The 25,471-nt window shown below is 71.1% G+C and overlaps 2 protein-coding genes across 15 annotated transcripts; one reads left to right on the plus strand and one right to left on the minus strand.

Annotated features, from left to right (window-relative positions):
* Nucleotides 1-211: 211 nt before the first annotated feature.
* GAMT (guanidinoacetate N-methyltransferase) lies at nt 212-2,721 on the minus strand. 3 transcript variants are annotated; one of them, XM_051828912.2, is made up of 6 exons: nt 2,453-2,721; nt 1,448-1,593; nt 1,119-1,182; nt 841-908; nt 650-760; nt 212-436 (listed from the first exon to the last, which is right to left on the minus strand). In XM_051828912.2, exons 1-6 carry the CDS (start codon nt 2,631-2,633, stop codon nt 296-298), a joined length of 711 nt encoding a protein of 236 aa, XP_051684872.1. In that variant the 5' UTR covers nt 2,634-2,721; the 3' UTR covers nt 212-295. The 3 variants fall into 3 exon arrangements, with proteins under 3 accessions (XP_051684872.1, XP_069914575.1, XP_069914573.1); XM_070058474.1 differs by having other exon boundaries at nt 2,250-2,468; XM_070058472.1 differs by lacking the exon at nt 2,453-2,721 and adding an exon at nt 2,157-2,412.
* A 6,349-nt stretch (nt 2,722-9,070) lies between these two features.
* On the plus strand, nt 9,071-24,274 carry DAZAP1 (DAZ associated protein 1). 12 transcript variants are annotated; one of them, XM_051828906.2, is made up of 13 exons: nt 9,087-9,346; nt 12,736-12,776; nt 13,151-13,317; nt 13,462-13,527; nt 14,781-14,891; nt 15,294-15,342; nt 17,911-17,993; nt 20,164-20,317; nt 20,740-20,769; nt 20,904-21,044; nt 22,174-22,350; nt 22,828-22,919; nt 23,509-23,645. In XM_051828906.2, the coding sequence occupies exons 1-12, from the start codon at nt 9,318-9,320 to the stop codon at nt 22,917-22,919; spliced, it is 1,140 nt and encodes a 379-aa protein (XP_051684866.1). In that variant the 5' UTR covers nt 9,087-9,317; the 3' UTR covers nt 23,509-23,645. The 12 variants fall into 12 exon arrangements, with proteins under 12 accessions (XP_051684864.1, XP_051684866.1, XP_051684862.1 ...); XM_051828900.2 differs by lacking the exon at nt 9,087-9,346 and adding an exon at nt 10,642-11,995; XM_051828904.2 differs by lacking the exon at nt 22,828-22,919 and having other exon boundaries at nt 9,071-9,346; nt 23,509-24,274.
* The last annotated feature ends 1,197 nt before the right edge of the window (nt 24,275-25,471 follow it).

A 25,471-nucleotide genomic window follows, 5' to 3' on the forward strand; every position in this document is an offset into this window, starting at 1 on the left:
CTGCCGCGGCCCTGGATGACGGCGCACACGGCAGACGCTGGGCCACCCGGAGTGCGTGTGCGCGCACCCGCGCCGTGGGGGCTGGGGCCAGGACCCTCGCCCAGGACGCGAGGGCGGCGAGCGGGGGGGCGGCCTGGGGGCACCGGGCAGGTGTGGGCGGGGCCCCGGACGTGGGGTGAGGCGAGGCGGGAAAGGAGCTTGGTCCAGTAGGTGCGTCGCCGGCCGGCCAGGCCGGGGCAGCGTTTATTTGCCCTCGAGCCCCGAGGCGGCGGCGCGGGGGAGGCCGGGCGGGCGCTCAGTGCTTGGTGAGCAGCGGCGTGATCATCTGCGGGAAGGCGTAGTAGCGGCACTCGGCCGGCGGCGCCAGCGCCATCACCTCCACGCGGATGTTCTCCCGCCGGAAGCCGGCGTCCAGCAGCGCGGGCACCTGCGTCTCCTGGGGGCGGGGCGCCTGTCACCCAGGGCGCTCTGGAGCCCCGGATGCGGTGCCGGTCCCCCGGCCGGCGTCTCGGGGCCGAAGCCCGCCCGCAGGCCCCCTGGGCCGGGATGGCCGAAGGGCAGCAGGGCGGCCGGTGGGTGCCGGGAGGGGACAGTCCCGCGCCCCTGGGTGCAGAGGCCCCCCCAGCCCCCCCGCGGGCGGCATTGGCACCTCGAACATGGTGGTGATGTCCGTGTACTGGGACTTCATCAGCTCGCCCCAGGAGGTGAGGTTGCAGTAGGTGAGGACGCCTCCGGGCTTCAGCAGGCGGAAGGCGTGGCTCTGGGGGGTGGGGGCGGCGGTCAGGGGGGCGGGGTGCCCGTCTGCAGCGCATGCACCCCCGCCCCGGCCCGGCGGCCCACCTTGATGAAGTTGAACTGGTGCGTGTGCCAGGTCTCCTCCGACAGCGGGTACGTGTCGTACAGGATGCCTGGGGGGGGGAGGCGGGACCCGTCAGGGCAGCCCCCCCAGGGTGCCTGCACAGAGGAGGGGGCGGGACCCGTCAGGGCAGCCCCCCAGGATGCCTGCATGCAGGAGCGGGGACCCCGTCAGGGCAGCCTTGGCTGAGCCGGGAAGCCCACCCGCCACACACACGCCTCACCACGTGAGGCACCCCTCCGGCAACTCCCAGACCCCTCACCGTCAAAGTGGCCGTCCGGCAGGGTGGGCGCCACCTCCTCCCACAGGCCCTTCAAGGGCACCACCTTGGAGACAGGCAGTCAGAAGGCGCACAGGGACCCAGCCCCCCGCCCGCTGGGAGACCCCCAGCCCCTCGGCGCAGGGCCCCCCACGCGGCACGGTGGGCGGGACGGGCAGGGGGCACCTGGTGGGGCTGCCGCAGGGCCCAGTCCTGCAGCCGCTGGAAGACCCCCAGCCCCTCTGGGACATGGCACAGGGGCGGGGGCACCTTGTGGGGCAGCCGCTGGAAGACCCCCAGCCCCTCTGGGACGTGGCACAGGGGCGGGGCACCTTGTGGGGCTGCCGCGGGGCCCAGTCCTGCAGCCGCTGGAAGACGCCCTCGTTGCACTCGATGATCCAGTGCTCCTCGATGGGCGCCTCCTGCACCTTGGAGGCGGCGATGGCCATGCCGAAGCCCACCTCCAGCACGCGGCCCCCTGCAGAGGGGGGTGCCCGGCGTCAGGGCGCAGCCCCCGCCCGGCTGGGGAGGGGCTGCAGGCGCTGGTGTCTGGCTGTGAGTGGCGCTGGCCAGGGCCCAGGAGGGCGCCCTGGGACAGCGCAGGCGGAGGCAAACACAAGGCAACTGTCCAGCCGTCCTGAGAGGGAACAGAGTGGGTGCTGGCCCTCGGCCAGGGACAGGGTGGCAGGACAGGGGCGGTGGACACAGCCGCTCGGGCCTGCCTGGCCCCGGGACAAGGTCAGAGCCTTGGACTTTGAGCCTGGCCAGTGCCGAGTGAGCCCCTGGCCCTTATCTCGGGCTTTGGTTACTTTGCTATACCCTGCCCCCTGCTGTGCAGTGGGCAGCGGGTCAGCAGGGGAGGGGAAGGGCTGGACCGCGCGGCCCCGCGCAGTGAGCGTGCCAGGCCCTGGATGTGCCCACCCGCCAGGCAGGAGCGGGGAGACCACTGGAGGGACCTGTTTCGGGGTGCCCCATGCCCTCTGACGCCAGCCCCAGGCCGGCCAGAGCCGTCCCCCCCCCCCCCCCCCCCCGCACACACACAGCTGCGCCCGCGCTCAGCTTTCCTGGAGCTATTCTTAGGCCAGGCGGGGCCTCCCGGGGCGGCCCAGTCCCCACGTCCACGCGACTCACGACCTCCCTGTCCACGGCCATTCGCGAGCCGGACGCCGAACTCCCCGCAGAGTTCCTCTTGCGAGGACAACCCACTTCCTCGCGCACGCGCGCGCGCCCCCATCCGGACCGTCCCCCTCCGGGAGGCGGGGGAGTCCGCGCCCTGAGAGGGTCCTGCGGGCCCTCGGGGTCTCCGCGGGGTGCGCCGCCCTCCCCGCCCGGGCTACCTGCAGAGGAGGCGGCGGCGGCCAGCGAGTGCATGTAGGGCGCCTCCCAGCGCTCCATCACCGGCTTGCCCAGGATCTGCAGGTGCGCGTCGGCCGCATCGTAGGCCGCAGGCGCCGCCTGCCACGCGGGCCCGCAGTTCTCGCCGGGCGCGAAGATGGGGGTCGAGGCGGGGGCGCTCATGCTGCGCGCCGCTCGGTGCCGGGACTGGGATCCGCCGTGCCCGCGGCCCGCGGCCCTGCACTGCCTTCTGGGGGCGGGGGCGGGGGCGGGCCCGGGGGGCGGGGGGCGGACCCGCCAGCCGACGCGCGCCGCGGCCGGAGCGGCCCCTAGCGGCTGCGGGCCGGGCCGGGAGCCGTGGGCCTGGACCCTCGCCTGGGCCTCCGCGCGCCCTTGCTGCGCTGCCAGCACGGGGGACCCTCCCGGCGCCCCTGCAAAGCGCCCGGAGCACACTAGGCCCTTCGGCTGTCGGCGGAGGCTGCGGCCGGCTCCTCGGTTGTCTGCCGTTCACGGAGAGGGGCGCAGGGGCGCGGCGGCGGGGGCCGGGCCGGACCCTGGCAGCCCTGCCTGGACCACGTCTGAGCCGCCGCTCCGAGTTCGCCGGCGCCACACCCTCGGGCGCTGGACGTCGTCGGAGACCCCGGGGTCCTTCCCAGAGCTGGGCTAGGGCGGCCCGCAGTCCCGGCTCAGTCCCCCATCCCAGGAAGTGTGGCTGGTGCGGGTGACCAGATGGACGGCTCGTCCTACCCCGGGCACCCGGTCTCGCTGCGATATTCCGTGGGAGCACGCGGCCCTGAAATTGTTTGAAAGAGTTACAGGGAAGCAGAGAGAGAGAGAGAGGTCTTCCATCCGCTGGTTCTCTCTCTCTGTAACTCTGCCCTTCAAGTAATAAATAAATCTTTAAAATAAAGAGGTCTCCCACCCGCTGGTTCAATCCGCAGATGTCCACGGGAGCTGGGGACACACGGGGGGCCGACTCTGCTTGGTTCACTCCCCAAATGGCTGCAACGGCTGGAGCCGCGCCAATCAGGAGCCAGGAGCTTCTCCCCACGCAGGTGCAGGGGCCCAAGGACTTTCCCAGGCCACAGCAGAGAGCTGGATGGGAAGTGGAACAGCCGGGACTCGAACCTGTGTCCATATGGGATGTAGGCACTGCAGGCGGAGGATTAAGCTACGTGCCATGGTGCCGGCCCCACAAGTGGCCCTCTTGCTGGCTGGGTCACATGGCGAGAACAGGGCAGCAGGTGCGTGTGTCCCCCGCGGTTCTCCCTGCCTTCCTGACCTGAGCCTGGTCACCCCCGAGGCCCGCCTCCCGACCCCACACTGCCGAGGAGACAGACCTAGCGGTGTGGCTCACGGGGCGCCCGGGCCCCTGGGAGCACGTGCTGGGGGCCCCCTTAGGTCCGGCTGCCGTCGTCCTGGGCACAGTGAGGGGCGTTTCCCAGGCCTGTGTCCCGCAGTCACCCCACCCCAGGGCCATCACACACAGCCGCCTGGGCTGACTTAGGGGCACGGTGGGGGGGCTGAGTCCGTGTGCTGTGTAGACGGGCAGGACTCAGTCCATGTCAGGACACCGTGAGATGGGAGAGGGACGACGGTGTGCTGGCTGTCAGGTCCCCGAGGGCAGCGGGGGCAGGGGCTGGGCTCTGTCCAGCGAGCGGTCCCCCACTGCGGGGCTGCGGCGTCCCTGGAAGCCCCCCACGGCACCTGCCGCTTCATCCATGCCAGCAGGGGTGGGAGACCGCTACTATTTATCACCCGAGGCAGGGGCCGGCGTGTGGGGGGGTGGCCGGTTAAGGCTGTTGCCTGCTTTAGCAAACGGGCACTGGTTCAAGTCCCAGCTGCTCCAGTTCTGATCCAGCCCCCAAGTCCTTGGGGCCTGCACCCTCGTGGGAGACCCGGATGGAGCTCCCGGCTTCAGCCTGGTCCAGCCGCAGCTGTGGTGGGCATTTGGGGAGTGACCCAGCGGATGGAAGATTTCCGTGTCTCTGCCTCTCTCTCTCTCTCTCTTTTTTTTTTTTTTTTTTTTTTTTGACAGGCAGAGTGGACAGTGAGAGAGAGAGACAGAGAGAAAGGTCTTCCTTTGCCGTTGGTTCACCCTCCAATGGCCGCTGCGGCTGGCACGCAGCGGCCAGTGCACCGCGTGGACCCGAAGCCAGGAGCCAGGTGCTTCTCCTGGTCTCCCATGGGGTGCAGGGCCCAACACCTGGGCCATCCTCCACTGCACTCCCTGGCCACAGCAGAGAGCTGGCCTGGAAGAGGGGCAACAGGGACAGAATCCGGCGCCCCAACCGGGACTAGAACCCAGTGTGCTGGCGCCACAAGGCGGAGGATTAGCCTAGTGAGCCGCGGCGCCGGCCCCTCTGTAACTCTTTCAAATCAATCTTCTAAAAAATCTGTTGTGTATCTGGGGCAGAGAGGGACAGTCTCCCTGGACAGGCTGGGCCAGGCCGAAGCCGGGAGTTCTGTGGTCTCCAGCGTGGCAGGGACGTGGGGGCCTGAGCCATCACCGTCACTGCTGCCCTCCAGGTGTGTGCGCTGGCCGGAAGCCGGAGCTGGGACCGGGATCTTTGCAGGCGAATCCCAGCTGTGCCGTTGCCCGGTGGAGCCACACAGGCTTCAGGTCCCGCAGAGTGGGCACCAGTGCTGGCCACACAGCCCCTGGGGGACAGGAGTCCGCCCCAGCCCTGTGCAGCCATCAGCGGGGTCTCCCCGGGGCCTCGGGGGGGGGGGTTCTGGCCATGCTGCTGCCTCCCGTGCTCACCAAGGTGCGGCTCTGGCCCCTTGCAGAGAGGGGCTGTGGGTGCCGTGTGAGCCTGCCCCTTTGGCGCCAGCTTCCTCCTCCGCTGGGGTCCCTCTTGCCCCCTCCTGGTCCCGGCAGCGGAGGGGCCCTGGGAGCCCGGCGGCTGTCACCGTGACGGGCACTTTGCAGGCTGCAGAGCGGGGCTCAGTGACACGGACGGGGTGCAGGCGGGCGTGGCTCAGCCAGACCACCCTTCAGAGGGAGCAGAGGGGGGGCCGCGTGGCACGGTGACGCTGCACCCCACATGGAGCCCTGCTTGGAGTCCCAGCTGCCCTGCCTCCGGTCCAGCTCGCTGCTGTGGCCCGGGAAGGCAGTGGACGATGGCCCAGGTGCTGGGGGCCCTGCCCCTGCGTGGGGGACCCGGATGGAGCTCCTGGCTCCGGGCTGACGCAGACATCTGGGAGTGAACCAGCGGATGCAAGACCTCAGTATCAGTCTCACTAATACTCTTTTCTGTTTGTTAAAGAATTGGGGCCGGCGCTGTGGCAGAGGGGGTAAAGCCCCGGCCTGCAGTGCCCGCATCCCATGGGGGTGCCGGTTCCAGCCCCAGCTGCTCCACTTCCCATCCAGCTCTGCTGTGGCCTGGGAAGGCAGTGGACGAGTTTCGGATCCGGGTCTCCCAGCTCTGGCTGTCGTGGCCATCTGGGAGTGAACCAGCGGAAGGAAAACCTCTCCCTCTCTCTCTCCATCTCTCCCCCCCCCATAACTGTTTCAAATAAATAAAAAAATCTTTTTTTTTTTTTTTTTAAATCAACTAGGGAGGCCGGCGCCGCGGCTCACTAGGCTAATCCTCCACCTGCGGCGCCGGCACACCGGGTTCTAGTCCCGGTCGGGGCGCCGGATTCTGTCCCGGTTGCCCCTCTTCCAGGCCAGCCCTCTGCTGTGGCCAGGGAGTGCAGTGGAGGATGGCCCAAGTGCTTGGGCCCTGCACCCCATGGGAGACCAGGAGAAGCACCTGGCTCCTGGCTTCGGGTCCGCGCGGTGCGCTGGCCGCTGCGTGCCAGCCGCGGCGGCCATTGGAGGGTGAACCAACGGCAAAGGAAGACCTTTCTCTCTGTCTCTCTCTCTCTCTGTCTACTCTGCCTGTCAAAAAAATAAAAATAAAAATAAATTTAAAAAATCAACTAGGGATAGACAGAGTTTTTTAACTGCACAGGGTGGACACTGGCCTGGCCGTCAGGACGCCTGCGCCCGTCTCCTGCTTCCTGCTGGTGGCTCCCCTGGGAGGCGCCCGCTCGGGAGACCCGGGGAAGCTCGGGGGTCCGGGCTCGGCCTGGCCCAGCCCTGGCCTCTGTGGGCGTTTGCGGGGGGAGTCAGTGCTGCTCTCTGCCTTCCGAATAAAATGGAAATAACAAGCATTTCAGGAAGAAATGAAGAAGAGTGGTTACGGTGATACGTGGCGGGTGCGTGTGCACACGCGTGTAGGCGTCAGGTCCGTGTGTGCTCTCAGGCGGAGTCGGCGTGGCTTGGTCACGGCCTCCACGCAGGGGAGGAGAGCGGCGGCTCCGTTCCCCGCGGGGGCTCCGTTCCCTGTGGCCGCTCCGTTCCCCGCGGCGGCTCTGTTCCCTGTGGCGGCTCCGTTCCCCGCGGGGGCTCCGTTCCCCGCGGGGGCTCGCGGGGGCTCTGTTCCCTGTGGCCGCTCCGTTCCCCGCGGCGGCTCTGTTCCCTGTGGCGGCTCCGTTCCCCGCGGCGGCTCCGTCCCCCATGGCCACTCTGTTCCACGCGGGGGCTCCGTTCCCTGTGGCCGCTCCATTCCCCGCGGCGGCTCCGTTCCCCGCGGGGGCTCTGTTCCACGCAGGGACTCTGTTCCCCGTGGCAGCTCCGTCCCCCATGGCAGTTCTGTTCCCTGTGGCGGCTCCGTTCCCCGCGGGGGCTCTGTTCCCCGTGGCGGCTCCGTTCCCCGTGGCGGCTCCGTTCCACGCGGGGGCTCCGTTCCACGCGGGGGCTCTGTTCCCCGTGGCAGCTCCGTTCCCCGCGGCGGCTCTGTTCCCTGTGGCCGCTCCGTTCCCCGCGGCGGCTCCGTTCCCCGCGGGGGCTCTGTTCCACGCAGGGACTCTGTTCCCCGTGGCAGCTCCGTCCCCCATGGCAGTTCTGTTCCCTGTGGCGGCTCCGTTCCACGCGGGGGCTCCGTTCCACGCAGGGGCTCTGTTCCCCGCGGCGGCTCCGTTCCCCGTGGCAGCTCCGTCCCCCATGGCAGTTCTGTTCCCTGTGGCGGCTCTGTTCCACGCGGGGGCTCCGTTCCCTGTGGCGGCTCCGTTCCCCGCGGGGGCTCTGTTCCCCGTGGCGGCTCTGTTCCCCGCGGGGGCTCTGTTCCCCGTGGCGGCTCCGTTCCCCGCGGCGGCTCCGTCCCCCACGGCCGCTCTGTTCCCCGCGGGGGCTCCGTTCCCGGTGGCAGCTCCGTTCCCCGCGGGGGCTCTGTTCCCCGTGGCGGCTCTGTTCCCCGTGGCAGCTCTGTTCCCCGTGGCAGCTCCGTTCCCCGCGGCGGTTCCCTTCCCCGCGGCCACTCCGTTCCGTTCGCACAGCCGCCGGGAGCCAGGGTCCACAGCCAAGGCGGCTGCTTCGTGTCGGTGCTGGCCGGCCGCGACCCCGTCCCCCACGGGTGTCTACTTTTTATTTTTTTGAAGCATCACGTTAGGCGGTTGGCGCCTGGCTTCCTGCTCTTGACCACATCCTGCGCACCTCGTCCCCGCCCCTGCGCCTCCGGGCATGGACGGGCACGCGGGGTGGGCCCAGTGGGCCGGGAGCGGCCGCGGCGTCCGTGTCCACGCCCCTGGCCAGCCGCTGAGGGTCCGTGCCTCTCCGTGGGGGTGTGTGTGTGTGTGTGTGTGTTTAAGGTTACAACAGAGACGAGAAGCAGAGAGACAGGAGCGTCCATCCCCACGAGGCTGCAGTGGCCGGAGCCAGGCGCTCCATCCGGGTCTCCCACGCAGGTGCAGGGGCCCAGGACCTGGGCCGTCGTCCACTGCTTCCCCCGGCCACCGCGGGGAGTGGAGCGGCGTGCACGTGGGACGCGGGCTTGCAGGCTGTGGCATCGCCGGGATGCCGGGCCCAGCACAGTCCAGGGCGCGCCCCTGCCCCCTCCTCGGTGCTGGCCCCCGGCACAGCCAAGCGCCCCTGCATCACTCATTTCGGCCTGGCCCAGGCGCGCCCTGGGCGAGCGCGGGGAGCGCAGAGGGAGGCCGGCTGCAGAGGGGCATCGCCGCCCCGCTCCACGCGGCGGGGCCCGGGCCTCTGAGCCCGGTCTCTGGTCAGCGGGGCCCGCCCGGACCTGCGATGACCCACGCTGTGTGCTGGACACGGACGCACTTGGCGACGCGCACGGGACACGCGGGCGTCGGAGCGGTCTCCTCGCGGCCGGCGGCTCGGCGCGGGTCACCTTGGGCAGTGACTCAGCCGGACACGGGCCGGTCTGAGAAATGGGGACACCGCGGGGGACGGGCCGCCGTCGCTGCCCCCGCGGCCCGCAGCAGGCGGCCTCGCACCCGCAAGGACTCCCACGCGCCCCCGCCGCCTCGCAGCCACAGCGCAAAGGGCGAAAAAGCCCCGCGGCGCCCGCCGAGCCTGGCCGGGAGCGCCGGATCCCCGCACGCGCGCGCGCGCGCACGCCCCGGCGGCGGCGGCGGCGGCGGCGGCGGCGGCGGCGGCGGCGGCGGCGGCGGCGGCGGCGGCGGGCGGACTCCACTTCCCAGCATGCCCCGCGCCGCCGCCGCCTCGGCCCAGGCGCCCGCGCGCCGCCCAGCGGGCGCGACTGCGGCTGCGCGGCGCGCGGCGGACGCACGCACGCACGCCGTCGCACCCCTGGCCCCGCCCCCGGAGGCCCCGTGCGGGAGCGCGCCCGGGCGTGCGCAGGGGCGGCGGCGCGGCGGCGCGGGGACGCGCGGTGACCGTTGGCGCTGTGAGGGGAGGAGGCACAGCCGCCGCCGCCGCCGCCGCCGCCGCCGCCGCCGTTGCGCAGATCCGGGCCGCGGCTGTGGGGAGGGCGACGGAGCGGGTGACCTTCCGGAGGCGGGAGCGAGCGAGGAGGCCCGGGGACGCCCAGCGCCGCCGCCGCCGCCGCCGCCGCCATGAACAACTCGGGCGCCGACGAGATCGGGTGAGGACGGGCCTGCGCCGCGCCCGGGGCCCGGGCGCCCGCCCCTCGCCGCCCGGCCCTCAGACGCCGCCCCCGGGGCGGGCCGGGCGGGGGGCCGCCCCGTCAAGGTCACGCCGGCCGCGGCGGGGGTGGGGGGGCGGGCTCGGGGTCCACGGCGGCGGCCCCGGTTCCCGCCGGGTAGGCGGCGCGGGAGCCTTGAGCGCTCGGGGCGCCCACGCCGCCGCCTCCCTGCTTCCCGGGGGGCTGGGACCCCCGGCGGGGCGTCCCGGGGGCGGGGGTCCTGGGGCGGGGGTCCCGGGGGCGGGGGTCCCGAGCGGCCCCTCGGGCTTGCGGCGCCCCCCCCCCCCCGGCGGCCCGGGGCGCCCGCAGCGCGAGGCTGGGGGTCCCGGGCGGTGCACGTGGCGGGCCGGGCTGCGGTTCCGGTTCTGCGGCGCGGGGCCTGGGTCGGGGTCCCCCGGCCGCGCACGGGGCCTCCTGCGGGCTCTGCGCCCCGCAAACAAAGCCGGGAGGAGCGCGGGGTCAGCCGCGGGGGCGCCGGCCCGAGCGGGAGCTGCGGCCGCGTCACGTGGGAGGCAGGGTCGCTTCCGGCTCCCCCCGGGGCCAGGGCTCGCCGCTTCCGGGGAGGGGGCCGGGGCGGCGCGGAGCGGCCGGGAGCCGGGGGTCCCTGGGGCGCTGCCCTGCAGGTCCCGCGCGGCGGCCGCTGGGAGCCGGCGGTCACGCGGAGGCCCGGGCGGGCACGGCCACGGCCCGCAGCTCCGTGGGTGTCGCGCGGGACGCGTGAGCCGGGGCGCCCAGCCAGGAAGGGGGGCTCCCGGCGCGGTCTGCGGGGAGCGGACGCCCCGCCTGGCCCGGGTCTGTCCAGGGGAGGCCGCGCAGGTGCAGGGCCGGGGAGTCTCTCCTTGGCCCCTCGCCCTCGCCCGGGGAGGCCTGGCGCGCAGGTGCAGCCGTGTCGTGTCCGGGGCCCCCACCCCAGCCGGCCGCGCCGTGTCCTCTCGCAGTGCCCGCTGTGGGCTGGGCAGGGCAGGGCGACAGGTCCTCCCGAGGGCCTGGAGCTCCCGTCTCCGTGGGGGCAGGCCCCGCGCTGGGCGCCCCTTAGCAGGAGCCGGGCCAGCCCCGCCGCCTTTGCTCTTGGTGTCCGGGAGGCGGGACTGGCTCCCTCCCGCGGGGCCGGCGCTGCATCCGGGTCTCCCACGCGCTGCGGGGACCCCAGCGCCCGGGGAGCTGGCTGGGACTGGGGCGCCGGCCCCGCGGGTTCTGTGATTGGTGTCTGGTGAGCGGCCGCTGCTCGCAGGGGCACCGGCCCGCCGCCCGGCTCTGAGCGGTCTGAGGACTCGCTTCCTGTCGGGCGGGCGCTTCCCGGCCAGCCTTGCGGCGGCCCCGGGTTAAACTCGCAGACCCGCCGCTTGCCCGATCCTGAGGTTCACCGGCTCGGGGGCCTGCCCAGGCGGTGCAGAGGGGAGGTGTGCCCGGCCGCGGCTGGCACGTCCCGCCGCTTGCCCCGCGTGCCCGTGGGTGGGGGGTGACGCAGCCCCAGCCCGAGTGGTCTGTGCGGCTGTCGGCCCGCAGGTGTGGGGTGCTGGGAAGCCCAGGTCTCCCGCTGAAGGTCCCTCTAGGGAGCCGCAGGGGACGCCCGCCGGCTGCACCCACGGTGCCAGGCTGCGCCGTCGGCTGCTGTCGGGGCCGGGGTCCCGGGGTCAGCCTGCAGGAAGCCCCCCGAGGCCCGCACAGCAGACAGGGGGTCGTTCAAAACCAGCGGGCGGCCTGAGCGCGGGACCTGCCTCTGCCAGATCCGGGGGCGGGCAGGGGCCTCCCCTGCCGGGGCTTGTCCCCCTCCCCTGCCTGTGCTGCGGGGTCGGGCTTGAGGCGCCTATGGCCGAGGGAGGGCCCCCCCCCTCCCCGCGCCCGCACCTCCCTCAGGCCACGCGGGCGAGTGAGGAGCTGTGGTGGCTGATCGCAGCCTGCTCCTCTCCGGACGCGGGCGTTGTCTGTCCCTAGTACCTCATTCAGAATTTAAATGAAGGCCTGGGCCCAGACTGGTCTGACCAGCCCCACCCTCGGCGGGAGGAGGGGCCGCCGCTCCCCGCCCGCCCGCCCGCTCTGTGCTCCGTGTGGCTCCCTCTCCCGGGAGGGGGGTGCGTGGGTGCGGGGCGCGGGGCCGAGCTGGTGCCGCACAGTCCTCCGGGCCTTGCCCCAGGAGCTGCCTGGTGCCGTGCCGCCTGGCGGCTGCCGACAACACCAGAAGAGCGTTGAACTTGAGTCATCCTCCGAGAGAGAGCGGGCCCGGCCCGACCTGTGCCCTGGCTTTTTCTAGGGCTCACTCGGCCCTGCCGCCCGCGCCGCCCGTGTCCGCGGGGCCTCGTGTCTCAAGGCTGGGTGCCGGGTGGTTGGGTGACAGACCCAGGGAAGTCTTGTCTTTCAAAGGTTCCGTCTTTGAGAGACAGAGGTCACTGTGCAGATGGGCACAATGGCCAGGGCTGGCCACCTTGAAGCCAGGAGCTTCGCCTGGGTCTCCCACGCGGGTGCAGGGGCCCGAGGACCTGGGCCGTCCTCCACGGCTTTCCCAGGCCACAGCAGGGAGCTGGATCGGAAGTGGAGCAGCCGGGACTCGAACCTGCACCCATGTGGGATGCTGGCACGGCAGGCCACGTTGTAGGTGGCCCTTACTGGTGTGGGGCGGGCGGGGCTCTCGTCCAGGTGGCGCTCCGGGGCCGGGCGGCCACCAGTCCACAGCGGGCCGGGGTCTGGGCGTGAGCAGCGCGGCTGTGTCACTGAGCCGTCTCCCCTTGCTTCCCGGGCCGTGAGCGCCGCTCTGGGCTTGCGGGAAGCTCCAGTGACACCCGAGGCTTTGTGGGCGGTGAGCCCCCGGCCAGCCGTGTGTCAGCCGTGTCCCGTGGGCGGGCACAGTGCCGGAGGGGGTGACCTCGCCAAGGCCCGCAGGCGCTTGGCGCCAGTTCCAGCTTGGTTCTGGCCAGGCCTGTGCTCGGTGGGCCAGGTGGGCCCTGAGAGGTGAGCAGATGGTCCTGGGGGTGGGGGCTGTGGGGCTCCAGGTCGGGCTGGAACCGTGTCTGCCAGCGCAAGGCCACAGCTAGGGCTTTGCTCCTGCGTGTCCCCCGAAGGCTCGCGGCAGGTGCCCTAAGTGCGCAGTTCCCTGGGGCGCTCTGTGCCACCTCCCCTGCGGACCGGAGCCCGTGTGGCAGAAGTGGGAGGACGCGGGGGCCGCTGCCCGCGTCGTGGACCCGCCTCGCTCTACGCTGTGCCGTGGGCGGGGGTGGAGTCCTTCCACGCCACACACAGCGAGCCCTGAGCCGTCACGGCGCGGGTCGCGTGTGCCCCGGAGGGAGCGTGTTGGGAAAGCCGCCTGGCCCTGACGCCTTCTCCTTGGCTTGCAGGAAGCTCTTCGTGGGCGGTCTCGACTGGAGCACGACCCAAGGTAGGCGGTGCCGGCGGCGCCGTGTGCTCGGGTTCGCCTGGACGCTGTCAGCCGGGGGCCGGCCAGGCGGGCGCTGCCGACGTCAGCGTCGGGGTCGGGGCCTGGCGTCCGCACCGCCGCTGGCCGTTTCCTCGGCTCCCCTGAGATGGGAGGGCTCAGGGCACTGCCGTGGGCGCCCAGCCTTGCCCGTGCCGGGGTGGGGTGCACAGCTGCCCTGGCCTCTCCCGACCCTCCCCCACGCCCCGGAGGGGGTCGCTGGCTCCCACCCTTGGAGGCCTTGGAGCCGGGGAGGGGCGGGTGTGGCGGGTGTGGCGGGCTGCGGGCTGCGGGCTGCGGGCTGCGCTCACCCTGTCTGTCTGCTCCGCTCCGGGCAGAGACCCTGCGCAGCTACTTTTCGCAGTATGGAGAAGTCGTGGACTGCGTGATCATGAAAGACAAGACCACCAACCAGTCTCGCGGGTTTGGGTTTGTCAAGTTCAAAGACCCAAACTGCGTGGGGACGGTGCTGGCCAGCAGACCACACACGCTCGACGGCCGGAACGTGAGTCTCGCGCGGAGGCTGCCCTGTCTCGTTGGCCCTCCGCGGGGCCTGGGCTTGCTGGGGGACAGGCTGTCGGCGCCGGTGGGGGATGTGCTGAGGGAGAACGGAGCCTCGTGTTCACCCCGCTCGTCTGAAACTCCGCAGATCGACCCCAAGCCCTGCACGCCTCGGGGGATGCAGCCGGAAAGAACTCGGCCCAAGGAAGGATGGGTAAGGGGCCGGGCCGGGGCCTCTGTGCGTTCTCTGGCCAGAATCGGAGAGGCGCGCCCGCCTCCCCACACAGCCCAGCTGTGCCCAGGCCGTTCCGTCTCGTAGCCAGGGGCCTCCTTCGCAGTCTAGTTAAGGACCAGCGATGACGGCGCCCGCGGCTCGGCCTCCGGAGCCCTCGCCTTGTCCCCCGCGACCTCTGCTCCAGGACAGCTGAGCCGCGCGGCGAACCCCCAGCCACCACCGCGGACCCCCTTCGCGGGCTGCAGGCGGGCACAGCTGAGCCGCGGCGAACCCCCAGCCACCACCGCGGACCCCCTTCTCGGGCTGCAGCCGCCGGCCCCCCCAGGAGCCGATGGGCCCCTTACAGAGCCGCTCGGCGCCTGCTCCCGCCGTGGCAGGCCCATTGCTGGCCCTGCTTCGTGCCTGGGGACACCCTGCACCCTCCGCCCAGCCCTGCGCTCCCTGCGCCAGCCTGGGCCCAGCTGGCGGTGCAGGGCTCCTGCCCCCCCCGCCGGCTTCTCCGGGGCGCCACTGGGCGGCACCCCCTGCTTTCCCGAGGGCCGGCCTCGTGGACCCCAGCCGTGCAGCCGGGCCCTGGCGGCCGTCTCTTTGCTGGCTTTCATTGGGTAGCCTCTGAGCGCGGAACAGCCGAGTCCACCGCGATGCGTCTCGTGCCTGCCTTTGCGTCCCCCTCTGCCGGTGGAGGCCAGGCCTAAACTCGGGGGGCGGCTCCTAAAGCGCCCCCTCCTCACCCGAGCACCTGGGCCGGGAGCTGCGCGGCCGTGGGCTCTGCCCCGCAGCTGTGTCCAGCGGCGAGACCTCACCCTCCCCTCGGGCAGCGGGGCTCGGGAGGGGCTGGACGGCGCGCGCGTTCCCTGGGCTCCTCAGCCGCCGGAGCTCCGCAGGTGAGACTGCCAGCTCGGCCTGCAGAGCTTCCGGCGCAGGGGCCGCGTGCGCCGGCCGGGCCGGGGTGTGGGGGCGCCGGCCGGGATGTGGGGGCGCCGGCCGGGATGTGGGGGCCGCGTGCGCCGGCCGGGCCGGGGTGTGGGGGCGCCGGCCGGGATGTGGGGGCGCCGGCCGGGATGTGGGGGCCGCGTGCGCCGGCCGGCCGGGATGTGGGGGCGCCGGCCGGGATGTGGGGGCGCCGCCGCCCTGTGTCCCGCGGCGCTTGCACTCGCCGGGTTTCGGGCGCCTTCCTCGGGGCACGCGCTGGAGGGTCCCCGCGTGAACTGACCTCCTTCTCCCTGCAATAGCAGAAGGGACCCCGGAGCGACAACAGTAAATCGAACAAGATCTTTGTTGGCGGGATCCCCCACAACTGTGGCGAGACAGAGCTCAGGGAGTACTTCAAGAAGTTCGGAGTGGTGAGTTCCCTCCCGGCTGCCTCTGCTCCGGGCGCTGTGCGGCTCCCCGGAAGTCCCGCCTCCCTCCCTGGCCTTCGCTGCCCAGTGGAGCCTTCGTGCGGAAGTCCCGCCTCCCTCCCTGGCCTTCGCTGCCCAGTGGAGCCTTCGGCTCTGGGGGCAGCAGTGCTCCTCAGGGGGTCGCTGAGAGCCTGGGCCAGGATCGGGGCGGGAGGGAGACGGGCAGGGGCCGGGCGCCGCCACCTCTGGGGCGCTGGCGTGAGCAGGACACAGACGCGTCCTGGCCCCGAGTGAGCCTCACTGCCCTCGTGGCAGAGCGGGCGGGTGCCTGTGGGGGACCCTGCGGCCGGCCTTCTGCCTCGGGCTCCCGGCGGCGGCCGGGCCTCACGCGCCCTCTCTCCGCAGGTCACGGAGGTGGTCATGATCTATGACGCCGAGAAGCAGAGGCCTCGAGGTAAAGGCAGATCTCGTTTGTCCCTGAGCCGCCCCCCCTCAGATGGCAAACTATCTCACCCTCAGACGCAGTCAGTGCTGGGTCAGGGCCTGGCCCCAGGACAGGACGATTCGGCGGCCAAGCCAAAACGTAGGCGCCCCGCGCGCTGTCTGCCGCCCCAGGTCAGGCGTGAGTCGTCGGTGTTTTTTTTTGGCTCGTCCTTTTGAAGTTTTCACAACTCGACGTGACTTCCACGTGGCCCCGTGCTCAGCGTGTCCTCAGTGTGGTTCTTCACGTGGTGAGCTCCCGACAGCCGCTGCTCACTCCGGCCGGCGTGGTCGCCCACGCGCGCCGCCCACTGCGCCGGCCCAGCCCGCCTGGGCGCGCACCCCAGTCGTCCATGCCTTTTCCTTGTGTGTTTTTTTCTTCCCCTCCCGCTGTTTTTCTGTTTTTGTTTTTTTTTTTTTTTTTTTTTTTTGCTTTGTTTTGTTTTTGCCCCCGATTCAGTAGGGCAGGTGGAGGAGGGTGAGGAGGCCCTCGGGTCCCCCGCCCCGAGCCCCCTCCCGCTGGGGCAGGCGCCCGCTTCCCTGCCCTCTGGTGGCTGCGGCGCTCGCCCCAGCCCGCGTGTTTTTGGGCCGGCCGTGGCAGCAGACCGGCGCCTGTGCCCGGATGAGCGGGCCGCCCTCCGCGCCGGCCGCCGGCAGCACGCCGCCATGCTGGAGCATAGTTTGCCATTTGAACGTGCACCCCTCCGCGAGCAGGCGCGGCCCGCGCGGTTAAGCGTTAAGTCTTAGTCTGGATGAACGTAGTGCTGCCTAGTGCCGTATTGAGTGCTGTAGTGAAGTAGAGTCCGTTAAGTAGGCCGACTCCTCCCGTGCTGCTGCTCATTAACGATGTCTCCAGATCTCTCCTGCAGGTGCTAAGTTGTATCACACAGGTACAGGCCAGTCCCGCAGTCACAGGGGCGGCTTCGCTCCGTGGGGTGTAAACGAAGTTTCAGTGTGTTTGTCCCGCTTGCTCGTGGGGCCGGCGCCCTGACAGAGGCTCCTCTCCGGCTCCCGCGCGCTGTAAACGGGCCCTCCTGCCGTTGGGAACGTGTCAGCCTCGCGAGACTGTTCATCACTCTGTTGCGTTGCATATGCCGCCTCCCGCCTCGTGAGCCTGTGCGGGACCTGCGGGCCGCCCCCGCCCGCCGCTCCTGGCCCCGTGCCCCTCCTGGGGCGCGGCCCGAGCTAGCTGCCACCGTGGGGGTGGGGTGGAGGGGGCTCAGCCGCCGGCTCCGACTCCGCGGCGGGGGTCAGCGGGCCCTGCCCCCGCCTCCTCGGCCCTCTGATCTCGGGAGACCCCGGCCGCCCCTTCCCCTGCCTCTCAGGGCCTCGGGACGGGCTGCTGGTGGGGGCCCAGGGCCCCTAGCGCAGCGGCCCCACCCTCCCTGGGCCTCGCGCCCGCCGCCCCGCTGCCCCGCAGCCCCTCTGTCCTCGGGTTTTCTCCTCGCTCCGTCTCCTGTGCGCTTCGCCTCCATGATGACCCCCCCCGCCCCGTCCCTCTGGCCCGTCCTTGCCGACCCCACGTGCGCGGTGGGTGCGTGCACCCCCCTCAGGCACACCGTCACCCGGAGGCAGCCCGGGGCTCCTGACCCCGCGTCCTGCGCGGGGCTCCCGGTGCGGCCTCTCCCGCCCGCCCCCCCGTGGCCGGTGCCCGCTGTGTGGGGCTCCGCGGCGCCCTCTGCCTCCCACACCCCCCCCCAGCCCGGCCCCGCCCCCAGCCCGGCCCCGCCCTCAGGTCGTCCCGTCGGCCCGGGGAGGCGCGCGTGCTCGGCCCAAAAGAGGAGACGCCCTGTTAGCTGGGCGGCCGCGCTCACCCCAGACCAACCAAACTTCGTTTATACTGCCACTTCCTTGTGTTTGGGAAATGCTAAATTCTTTCCTTTGAAATTGTCTTTGGATTACATGGTGCCTCTTGCTCTCGCTGCTGACGGCAGATTTGAGCTGCTGGACCCCGCGTGGCCTGTATCTCTGTGCACTGACGTACTTATTCATAGACGGACCTAGATACATAGATACTCGTAGAGATGTATACTGTTATTTACGTACGCATAGCTGCCTACGCGCAGCGCCTCTCGGGGCGCCGTGGGCTGAGCCAACAGCGTTGGGTCAGCCAGCGAGGCGCTCGCTGTGGCAGACACCGTACTGTCAGCGCTTTAGAGCGATGTGGCTGCTGCCAGCACTGGCTGCAAAGATGGAAGCCAAGGGGGAGAACCGCGGGTTTCAGAGAAGCGGGAGGCGCGCACCACACGCACAGCCCCGGCCCCACCCCCCAGGCCCCCGGCCCCGCCGAGGCCCCGCCCCCCACCGAGGGAGGCCCCGCCCCGCGCCGGTCTCGGGCGGGCGGGCGGGCGGACAGTGACCTGGTCGGCAGGGCTGCGTCCTGCCGGCCGCTCTGGGAGGCCCCGCCCCCGGGCCGCCCGGCCCCCACACTGGCTTAGCTGAGACCCGCGGTCGAACCCTCGGTGCGTCCCTAATACTGTTCATCGTCCTGTTTTGTGTCACAACACCCTGCTACCTTGATTCACTCTTCGTCGTTGGCTAGGTTTTGGATTTATTACTTTCGAGGACGAACAATCAGTGGACCAGGCTGTCAACATGCATTTTCACGACATCATGGGCAAAAAAGTGTGTAGTTGTAGTTTTATTCTACCTTAAGACCAGACCAAGCCTCAGGCAACCTCGGGGTTTCACTGGAAGGGGAACCCGTCAGCAGCAGCGGGGTGGGCCAGCGGGGTCACCCGGGAGCCTCCGCCGCGAGGCTGCCCGCGGTCTGCAGGGCGGGGGTCTCCCAGCCAGGCCGTGGAGCCCCTCCCTCCACGCGCCGGGAGCCGGGGTGGGGGGGCGGGGGCGGGGCGGGGGGCCGGCCTCCAGTGAGATCGCAGGTTGCCTCAGGCTTGGTGTCCGTGACCTCTCCTTCAGATGTCCGCCCCCTCCCCGCCCGAGCCCCCGTCACGCCGAGCCGTGGGCCTGCGGGGCCCCGGCGCTCGCGAATGCTAACATGTGAAACATGCTGAAGGATTGGTTCTCAGTGGGGTCACTGGCTGTGAGCTCCGGGCCGGCACCTGCTCTCGACAGCACTTAACACGCGCAGCCCAGTGACCTCCGGGTGTTGGATCTTCATACTGTGTTGCGGCCACGGAGGCCACAGGGACGGGGTCGGCGCCAGCAGCGGGGGCGCTGACGAGGCCGCGCGGCGTGCCGTCCTCCCGGGCCGCGGGGCCCGCGTTCTTGCAGGACTCCTGTCCTGGCCCTTCCCGCTCCGCCCAGAGCACCCGGCGGGCCCAGCTGCCTCCCTGCCACGCAGGTTCGAGGTCAGCGCTGAGGCGGGCGCCCTCGGGTGCCCCTGCCGGCGCGGCCGAGAGTGTGGGCGCTCGGTTAGGTTGCAGGCCGCGTGCGTTCCGCCTGGGCTGCCCCGGAACAGGAGGCGCGAGCCTTGTTCTGACGTGGACTGCAGCCGAGGGCAGAACTAGCGGGAGGCTGCCAGCGTGCGCCACAGCACGCACGCACGAGCAGACCCTGTGGCCTGATGTGCAGGGGCAGAGGGCCTGCACGGCGCACGGGCCCACTCCCGGCCCCTCCCGGGCTCCCGGGCCTGTGACGCGGGGCTGAGGCGACCTCGGCACACGGCACGGCCCCCAGGCCAGGCAGAGCAGGAGTCCCGCTTGCCCACCGACCTTCACTGGTCACCTCCCGCCCGGTGTGCCGGGCACAGGCCCCGTGGTCGGAGACCCTGCGGGCCCGGCGGCTGGCAGGGCGGCCCCCGGCTACAGGCCGCTCCGCCCTGCGCGCAGGAACCCGGTCCCTCGGGAGCCTGTGAACGCGACAGCTGGAGTCCTTTGTCCCGCATCCCCGGGCCCCGCCGCCACACGGCCCTGAGCTCGCGGGCTTGCTCCCACCTGCGGGGCTTGTCCCCCGCTGGCAGAGCTGGGCTGGGCACTGGCCTCCGGGCCAGACCCCCAGGCTGGCTGCAGGCGGATTCGCCGCCTTGTTCTCAGGACAGGAAAGGCCAGGATTCTGGGACGCGAGCCGGTCCCGGCCGGGCGGCCCTCTTGTTGTCAGCGTGCCGTGTCCGGGCCGCAGGGGCCGGGCTGGCCGCTGCGCGTAGCCGTAGGCGAGGCGCCCGGCGCGCGGGGCCTGGCTGCCCACACAGTATGAAGATCCTGTACTGACTCCGATGTCCATTCTATTGCATGTCCGTTGACTTTCTGTTAGATGTGATGTAAGATCCTCTTACACATCCATCCCCTGACGTTATTTTGAGTTAATTGAGATTCTCTAAGCCATAGCCTGGGGAAGGTAAGTCTTTATCTTCCATTAGACATTTTAAATAAAACCTAAGTTAAACGCCAACCGTGTTTCTCAGGTATGAGCGCAGAGCGCGGGGGTGGGCTCAGGCCCGCGCTGTGCCGTGGCCAGCGGGGTCTGGCGGGGGGGCGGTCCTGGTCCCCGCGTGTCCTGGAGTGCTCGGTGGCCTCGGCGGCGCTGCCATCGTAACTTGAGCGGAGCCCTCGTCCCGGACACGGCCCGAGGGTCCTCGCGCAGCGCAGCGCCCGCCGCCGCCGTGTGGGGAGCGTGTCTTACGTGGTGTCTGCTGTACCTGAGAAACATTTCCTTAAGCAAGAGATTTTAAGAATTTATTTTAAAGAAAAAAATGACCTACTGGCCTAAATAAGTTATAGTTAAGTACTTAGTCTTAAGTCATAGCTGCTAAGTGTAGTCGTAAGTGACCCGAGGGCACCTGAAGGGACGGGCACGGGGCCGCGGCCGCCCGCTAAGCCAGAGCCGGTTTGCCCAGGTGGAAGTTAAGCGGGCCGAGCCGCGGGACAGCAAGAGCCAAGCGCCGGGACAGCCGGGTGCCAGCCAGTGGGGGAGCCGGGTGGTGCCCAGCGCTGCCAACGGCTGGGCGGGTCAGCCCCCACCCACGTGGCAGCAAGGATACGGCCCGCAAGGTGAGGCCCGACGTGGGGCGCGGGGGCTTCCTGCTGGGGGGGTCGCTCCGTGCTCAGGGACGGGAGGCAGGGTCTGCCTGTCAGCCCTCCCGCCCCCACGGGTCACGGGAGGTGGGTGCTGCCCACTGCTTCCAGGGCCGTCTGCGGCCAGGGCCCGCGCCCCTCCGTGCTGAGCCGGCAGGAGACCCTGGGCATGGGACCTGACACGGCCCAGCCTGAGCCTGCACGGAAACGCAGGGGCGAGCCGGGGCGCGCGGGGCGTGGAGCCCGGGCTTCTGTGTCCTGTGGCGCTGTGGGGGCGTCCTGGAAGAGGGGGCTTGGGCTGGCCCGGTCTGCTCGGGTGCAGGGGGGGCTTGGAGCCGTGCTGGGCCCTGCCGCCCGCAGGCCGGGGGCTGCAGCATCTCCCTCTGTTCCGCTTCCAGGGATGTGGGTGCCGGCAGGACAGGCGATCGGTAAGTCCTCGCTCGCAGAGAGCAGGGTGGGCCCCGGCCGGCCGGCCCCTGGCCGCTTCCCCACTGTGGCGGGGGGGGGGGGTGCTGGGGGCTGGGCTGCTGCCCTCCGCCCTCACCTGTGCTGTGTGTTCCAGGTGGCTATGGACCACCCCCTGCTGGAAGAGGAGCCCCCCCACCGCCCCCGCCATTCACCTCCTACATCGTGTCCACACCTCCCGGCGGCTTTCCCCCTCCTCAGGGCTTCCCCCAGGGCTACGGCGCCCCTCCACAGTTCAGTAAGTCTGCCTGGGCCCCGGGGCGGGGGCCGCTCGGGCTCGCGGCTGCGCTGCTCTGCCACGGCCAAGCACGGGGACCCAGAGCCGGCCGCCTCCGGCCTCTGCCACCCGCAGTCCCGCAGAGCCTTCAGCCCCGACTCCCGCGGCCTCCCCGGCCCCAGAGCTGGGGCGCTGGCGCTGAGCCTGGGGTGAGCCGCGGCGAGAAGTCAGCCACCGCCCGGGCGCCGGGGGAGGCTCTGCTCACGCCCCACCGGGCGTGCCGACGGCTCTGGGCTCGGGCCTCAGAGAGAAGCCACCCAGAAGACGCGAGAGGAGGAGACTTAGACGTAGCGTAGCGTGGGGTGGGGGTCCTCCATCCACGCGGTCACTCTTCAAGTGACGACAGCTGAGGCTGGGCCAGGCCGAAGCCAGCAGCCGGGAGCCCCTCCGGGTCTCCCACGCGGTGCAGGGGCCCGAGGACTTGGGCCCTCGTCCACTGCTCCCCAGGCCAGGGCGGGATAGAGTTAGGATTTGTCATGGCCGTGCTTCTGTGCACGAATCCGAGGGCGCGCTGTGGGGTCGGTTCTGCGGACGCTGCCGGCACCGGGCCCAGCACAGCCGCGCCTTGGTCCAGGGGAACCGTGTGGCCTTCCTGGCGTCCCCAGCGCCGGGCACGCGGTGCTCACTCCCACGAGGGCCCTGGCCCTGGTGTGTGCCGCGGCTCTCGGAGCCACCGCTGCTGGCACCAGCTGTGTTTGCCGCCCTGAGGCCACACGCAGCCAGCGGCTCGGGGCTGCACAGTTTGTCGTGTGGTCTGCACCGGGCCCCTGGCCTGGGCCTGCCAGAGCCCAGCCACTCCCAGCACAGGGCCTGCGCTGTGTTCCGCGGCGGCGTCGTGGTTGGTGCGCTTCGTTTGCTTTCAAGAGGAAGAGAGCTCTGTGTGCCGGTCACGCCCCACGTGCCTCCCTGGCAGGGGCCGGGCAGGGCCCAAGCTGGAGGCCAGGGCTTCTTCCTGGGTCTCCACGCAGGGGTCGGGGCCCAGCCCAGTCACTGCGCTGTGGGCCGCGGGGGTGTGGCCGAGCCACAGGCCCGGGAGCACCGAGGTCCGGCTCTGCCGTGCACACCTGGGCCCTGCTCTCCGTGTGTCTAGGTTTTGGCTATGGCCCTCCGCCCCCACCGCCGGATCAGTTTGCCCCTCCAGGGGTCCCCCCGCCACCTGCCACTCCAGGGGCAGCACCGCTGGCCTTCCCGCCGCCTCCGTCGCAGGCCGCCCCAGACATGAGCAAACCCCCGACGGCCCAGCCGGACTTCCCCTACGGTCAGTATGGTAAGTGCTGTCGGGCGCACGGCGCCGCTCTGGCTGGCTGGCTGGGCGGGCCTGGGCCTGCTGAACCCGGTCTCTGTCGGGTCCTGGCGGCAGGCGCCGTGGAGAGCGCGTGGCGGCGGGGCCGGGCCTCTGGCCTGACGCAGCCGGGGGAGGATTTGTGCCAGGCCCCCAGGAAGGCGGTGCTGCGGCCCGGCGGCCTCGGCGTCCCAGGCGTGGCCAGGGCTGCCGGCAGCACCCGGCGGGGCAGTGGCGGCGCAGGTCTCGGCGCCCGTGCGTGCGCCCGCGGCAGGGCCGACACCCGGGGCTTCCTCGCGGCCACGCGGGCAGACCAGGAGTGTGGGAGTTTGGCTCTGAGGCGCCGCGCTGTGCTGGCGACTCTGGCCTGGGGCAGCGAGAGGCGGCAGGGTGGGCGTGGCCGCTGCCCCTCCGCCGTGCCGGCCGGCGCGGGTCCGTCACCCCGGTCTCGTCTCTCGCCAGGCCTGGGTGCCCACTCTCCAGAGCCGCTGGGCTTCGGGCCCACGCTTTGTTTACTCTCTCTTATGGTCAGGCCGAGCGGTGGTGTGGCCTAGGTAGGTGCCGCCTTTTCTCCACGGTCCCCACCCGCCTGCGCCGAGCGGACGTGGCGCCCCCTGCCGCCCCGGGGGGGTGGACGCCGGCGGTGCTCCGTGGGGTGGTGCCCCTGCTGGCCACAGATCAGCCGGACCCCGGGGCCACACGGTGCCCGCGTGCAGGGGAGCGGGGCCGGCCCCTGGCGTGCCCTCGCCAGGAGCCCCCGCGGCCACCAGGTGGTGCAGTTGGGGCCGCCCCCAGGGCCGCCGCCCGCGGTCTCGTGTCGCCTCTGAGAGCCCGGCCGGCGCTGGCAGGGGGCTGGTGCAGGCGTCCATGGAAACGGTGACCGCTGTCTGGGTGGCCGTCTGAAAGCCACGCGGCCACTGGACACAGACCTGGCCGGCGCTTGGCGCGGCTGCGGGTCCCGCTCGGTCGCCAGTGCCTGGACGCCAGGGCCCGGAGGCGGGGGCCGGTCCTCGGCGCGCGGGGCCTCTCGGGCAGCGGCTTGTCTGGGTCTGGTGGGCCCCCTGCGGCCCGCCCCGCGGAGTCCCCGCCCAGCTTGTCACCGGCTGCCCGGCCGCGGCGCTCACCGGCGCTGTCTCCCAGCAGGTTACGGGCAGGACTTGAGCGGCTTCGGACAGGGCTTCTCGGACCCCAGCCAGCAGCCCCCCTCCTACGCGGGCCCCTCCGTGCCGGGCTCGGGGGGCCCCCCCGCCGGCGGCAGCGGCTTCGGACGAGGGCAGAACCACAACGTGCAAGGCTTCCACCCGTACCGACGCTGACGCGGACGCGGACGCGGACGCCGAGCGGCCGGCCGCGCGTGCGCGTGACAATCAGGCCTGGCGGGCGGGCGGGGCGGCGGCGGGCGGGCGGCTCTTTGTTTCGGCCATCAGCACAAAGCAGGAGCGCCACGGGCCAGCCGCGGGCGGAAGAGACGTCTTCAGCTTTAATTGAGAACTTCAGGTTTCTTTCCTTCCTTTTTGAGATTATTTTCCTGAGCCTTTGGTTTTACCGTATATTGTAAACTTTTATGTTAAAGAAAAATATACATTTACAAATTGTGAGATTTTTAAGAGAAATTTTCTACGATGTATACTGGCTTATTTTTTAATTTAACACAGGGTTCCGTCGGCACTGGCGGGGGGCGGCGCGGCCCCCACCCCTGCTCGGGCGTGGGACGTGTCCGGAAACTCTGGGAGCGCAAGAAACCTGCTGAGTGTTTTTGTTTCTGTTTATTCCTCGCTCTTGTCGACCGCCTGCCTGGTGGCGCCTGCAGGTCGCGTGGGCCGGGCCGGGCCGGAGGCCTCGGGCCGCGCTGCGGGCCCGCGTGGCCACCTCGACCCTGGTTTGAATAAAGAGAAGTGCGTTTGGATTAGCAGCTGCACCGTGTCCTCTCCTTCCGCCCCGGGGAGGGCGGCGTGGGCGCCTGTGCCTCCCCGGGCCTGCCACGCGGGGCCCTTGCGGGCCTCTGGGGAGTGAGCCTCACCCCAGGTCATCACGCCGGGCGGGAGGGCGGAGTTCCCTGGGCAGGGAGGGGTCCCGGCAGGCCCCTGGGCGCCAAGCCCACCCCCGAGCTGGCAGGCTCAGCCACTGTTCGGAGAGCGGTCTGTCTGTCCCCAGCTCCGGGGTCCTTGGGCTGAGGCTGGGCCTTCTGAGCCCCCGTCTGCCGCCCTGGGCCCTCTCCCGGGCCCGCCCTCCAGCAGGGCTGCCTGGCCCTGCGCCGCCACAGGCGCCCCTTGGGCTGGCGCCGCCATTTTGTGTGCTGTCTTGTTCTTGTTTGTGTGTGTGTGTGAAGATTCATTTATTTGAAAGCCAGAGAGAGAGACGGAGAGTGGAGAGGGGTGAAGGGTGAGGGGAGAGGGGAGAAGTAAAGGGGAGAGGAGAGGGGAGGGGAGGGGACAGGCGAGGGGGAGAGGGAGGTCTCCCACCCGCTGGTCCACTCCCCAGATGGCCACAATGGCGGGGCTGCGCGGATCCGAAGCCAGGAGCTCCATCCGGGGCTCCCACGCGGGTGCAGGGCCCCAGCACCTGGGCCCTCGTCCAGGCCCTCCCAGGCCACAGCAGGGAGCTGGACCGGAAGTGGAGCAGCCGGGACTCGAACCCGCGCCCACATGGGATGCGGCCCTGCAGGCGGCGGCTTTACCCGCTACACCACAGCGCCGGCCCCACTGGCTCCATTAATGCCGCTATCTTCTGAGTGTTTTAGGTATTGGTAACAATAAGAATTGGCAATCTTACCGAGTTTTTAGATGTTTGAAGGGCAGGGAGAGAGAAGTGCCCACCCCCTGGCTCGCTCCCCAGATGCCCAGCTGGGCGGGGCAGGGCCTCCGAGAGGTCTCCCACGCGGGCGCAGGGGCCCACGCCGCTGCCTCCCAGGACGTGATGGGAGGTGGGGCAGCCACTGTGACCGGGATGTGGTGTCCGCGTGCCACAGCGCCGGCCCCTCAGCCATGCCTGACCGTGATGTGCCCGCGTGCCACGGCGCCGGCCCCTCTCAGTCCTGTCTGGGATGTGGTGTCCGCGTGCCACGGCGCCAGCCCCTCAGCCATGCCTGACCGTGATGTGGTGCCCG

The sequence above is a fragment of the Oryctolagus cuniculus genome, chromosome 16 (genome assembly GCF_964237555.1).
Source record: "Oryctolagus cuniculus chromosome 16, mOryCun1.1, whole genome shotgun sequence".
Taxonomy (NCBI): Eukaryota; Metazoa; Chordata; class Mammalia; order Lagomorpha; family Leporidae; genus Oryctolagus; species Oryctolagus cuniculus.

Bases quoted from the DNA above. Each gene is read 5' to 3' on its own strand.
- GAMT (XM_070058472.1), bottom strand. From the start codon at position 2,349: ATGGGGGCGCGCGCGCGTGCGCGAGGAAGTGGGTTGTCCTCGCAAGAG. The intron at 1,183-1,447 runs GTGCCCCGCCCC...CCTGTCTCCAAG, and splicing joins CCCCGCGGCAGCCCCACAAG to GTGGTGCCCTTGAAGGGCCT. The intron at 761-840 runs GTGGGCCGCCGG...CCCACCCCCCAG, and splicing joins ACCAGTTCAACTTCATCAAG to AGCCACGCCTTCCGCCTGCT.
- DAZAP1 (XM_051828896.2), top strand. From the start codon at position 11,802: ATGGGCACAATGGCCAGGGCTGGCCACCTTGAAGCCAGGAGCTTCGCC. The intron at 11,996-12,735 runs GTAGGTGGCCCT...CTTGGCTTGCAG, and splicing joins CTGGCACGGCAGGCCACGTT to GAAGCTCTTCGTGGGCGGTC. The intron at 13,318-13,461 runs GTGAGTCTCGCG...GAAACTCCGCAG, and splicing joins ACACGCTCGACGGCCGGAAC to ATCGACCCCAAGCCCTGCAC.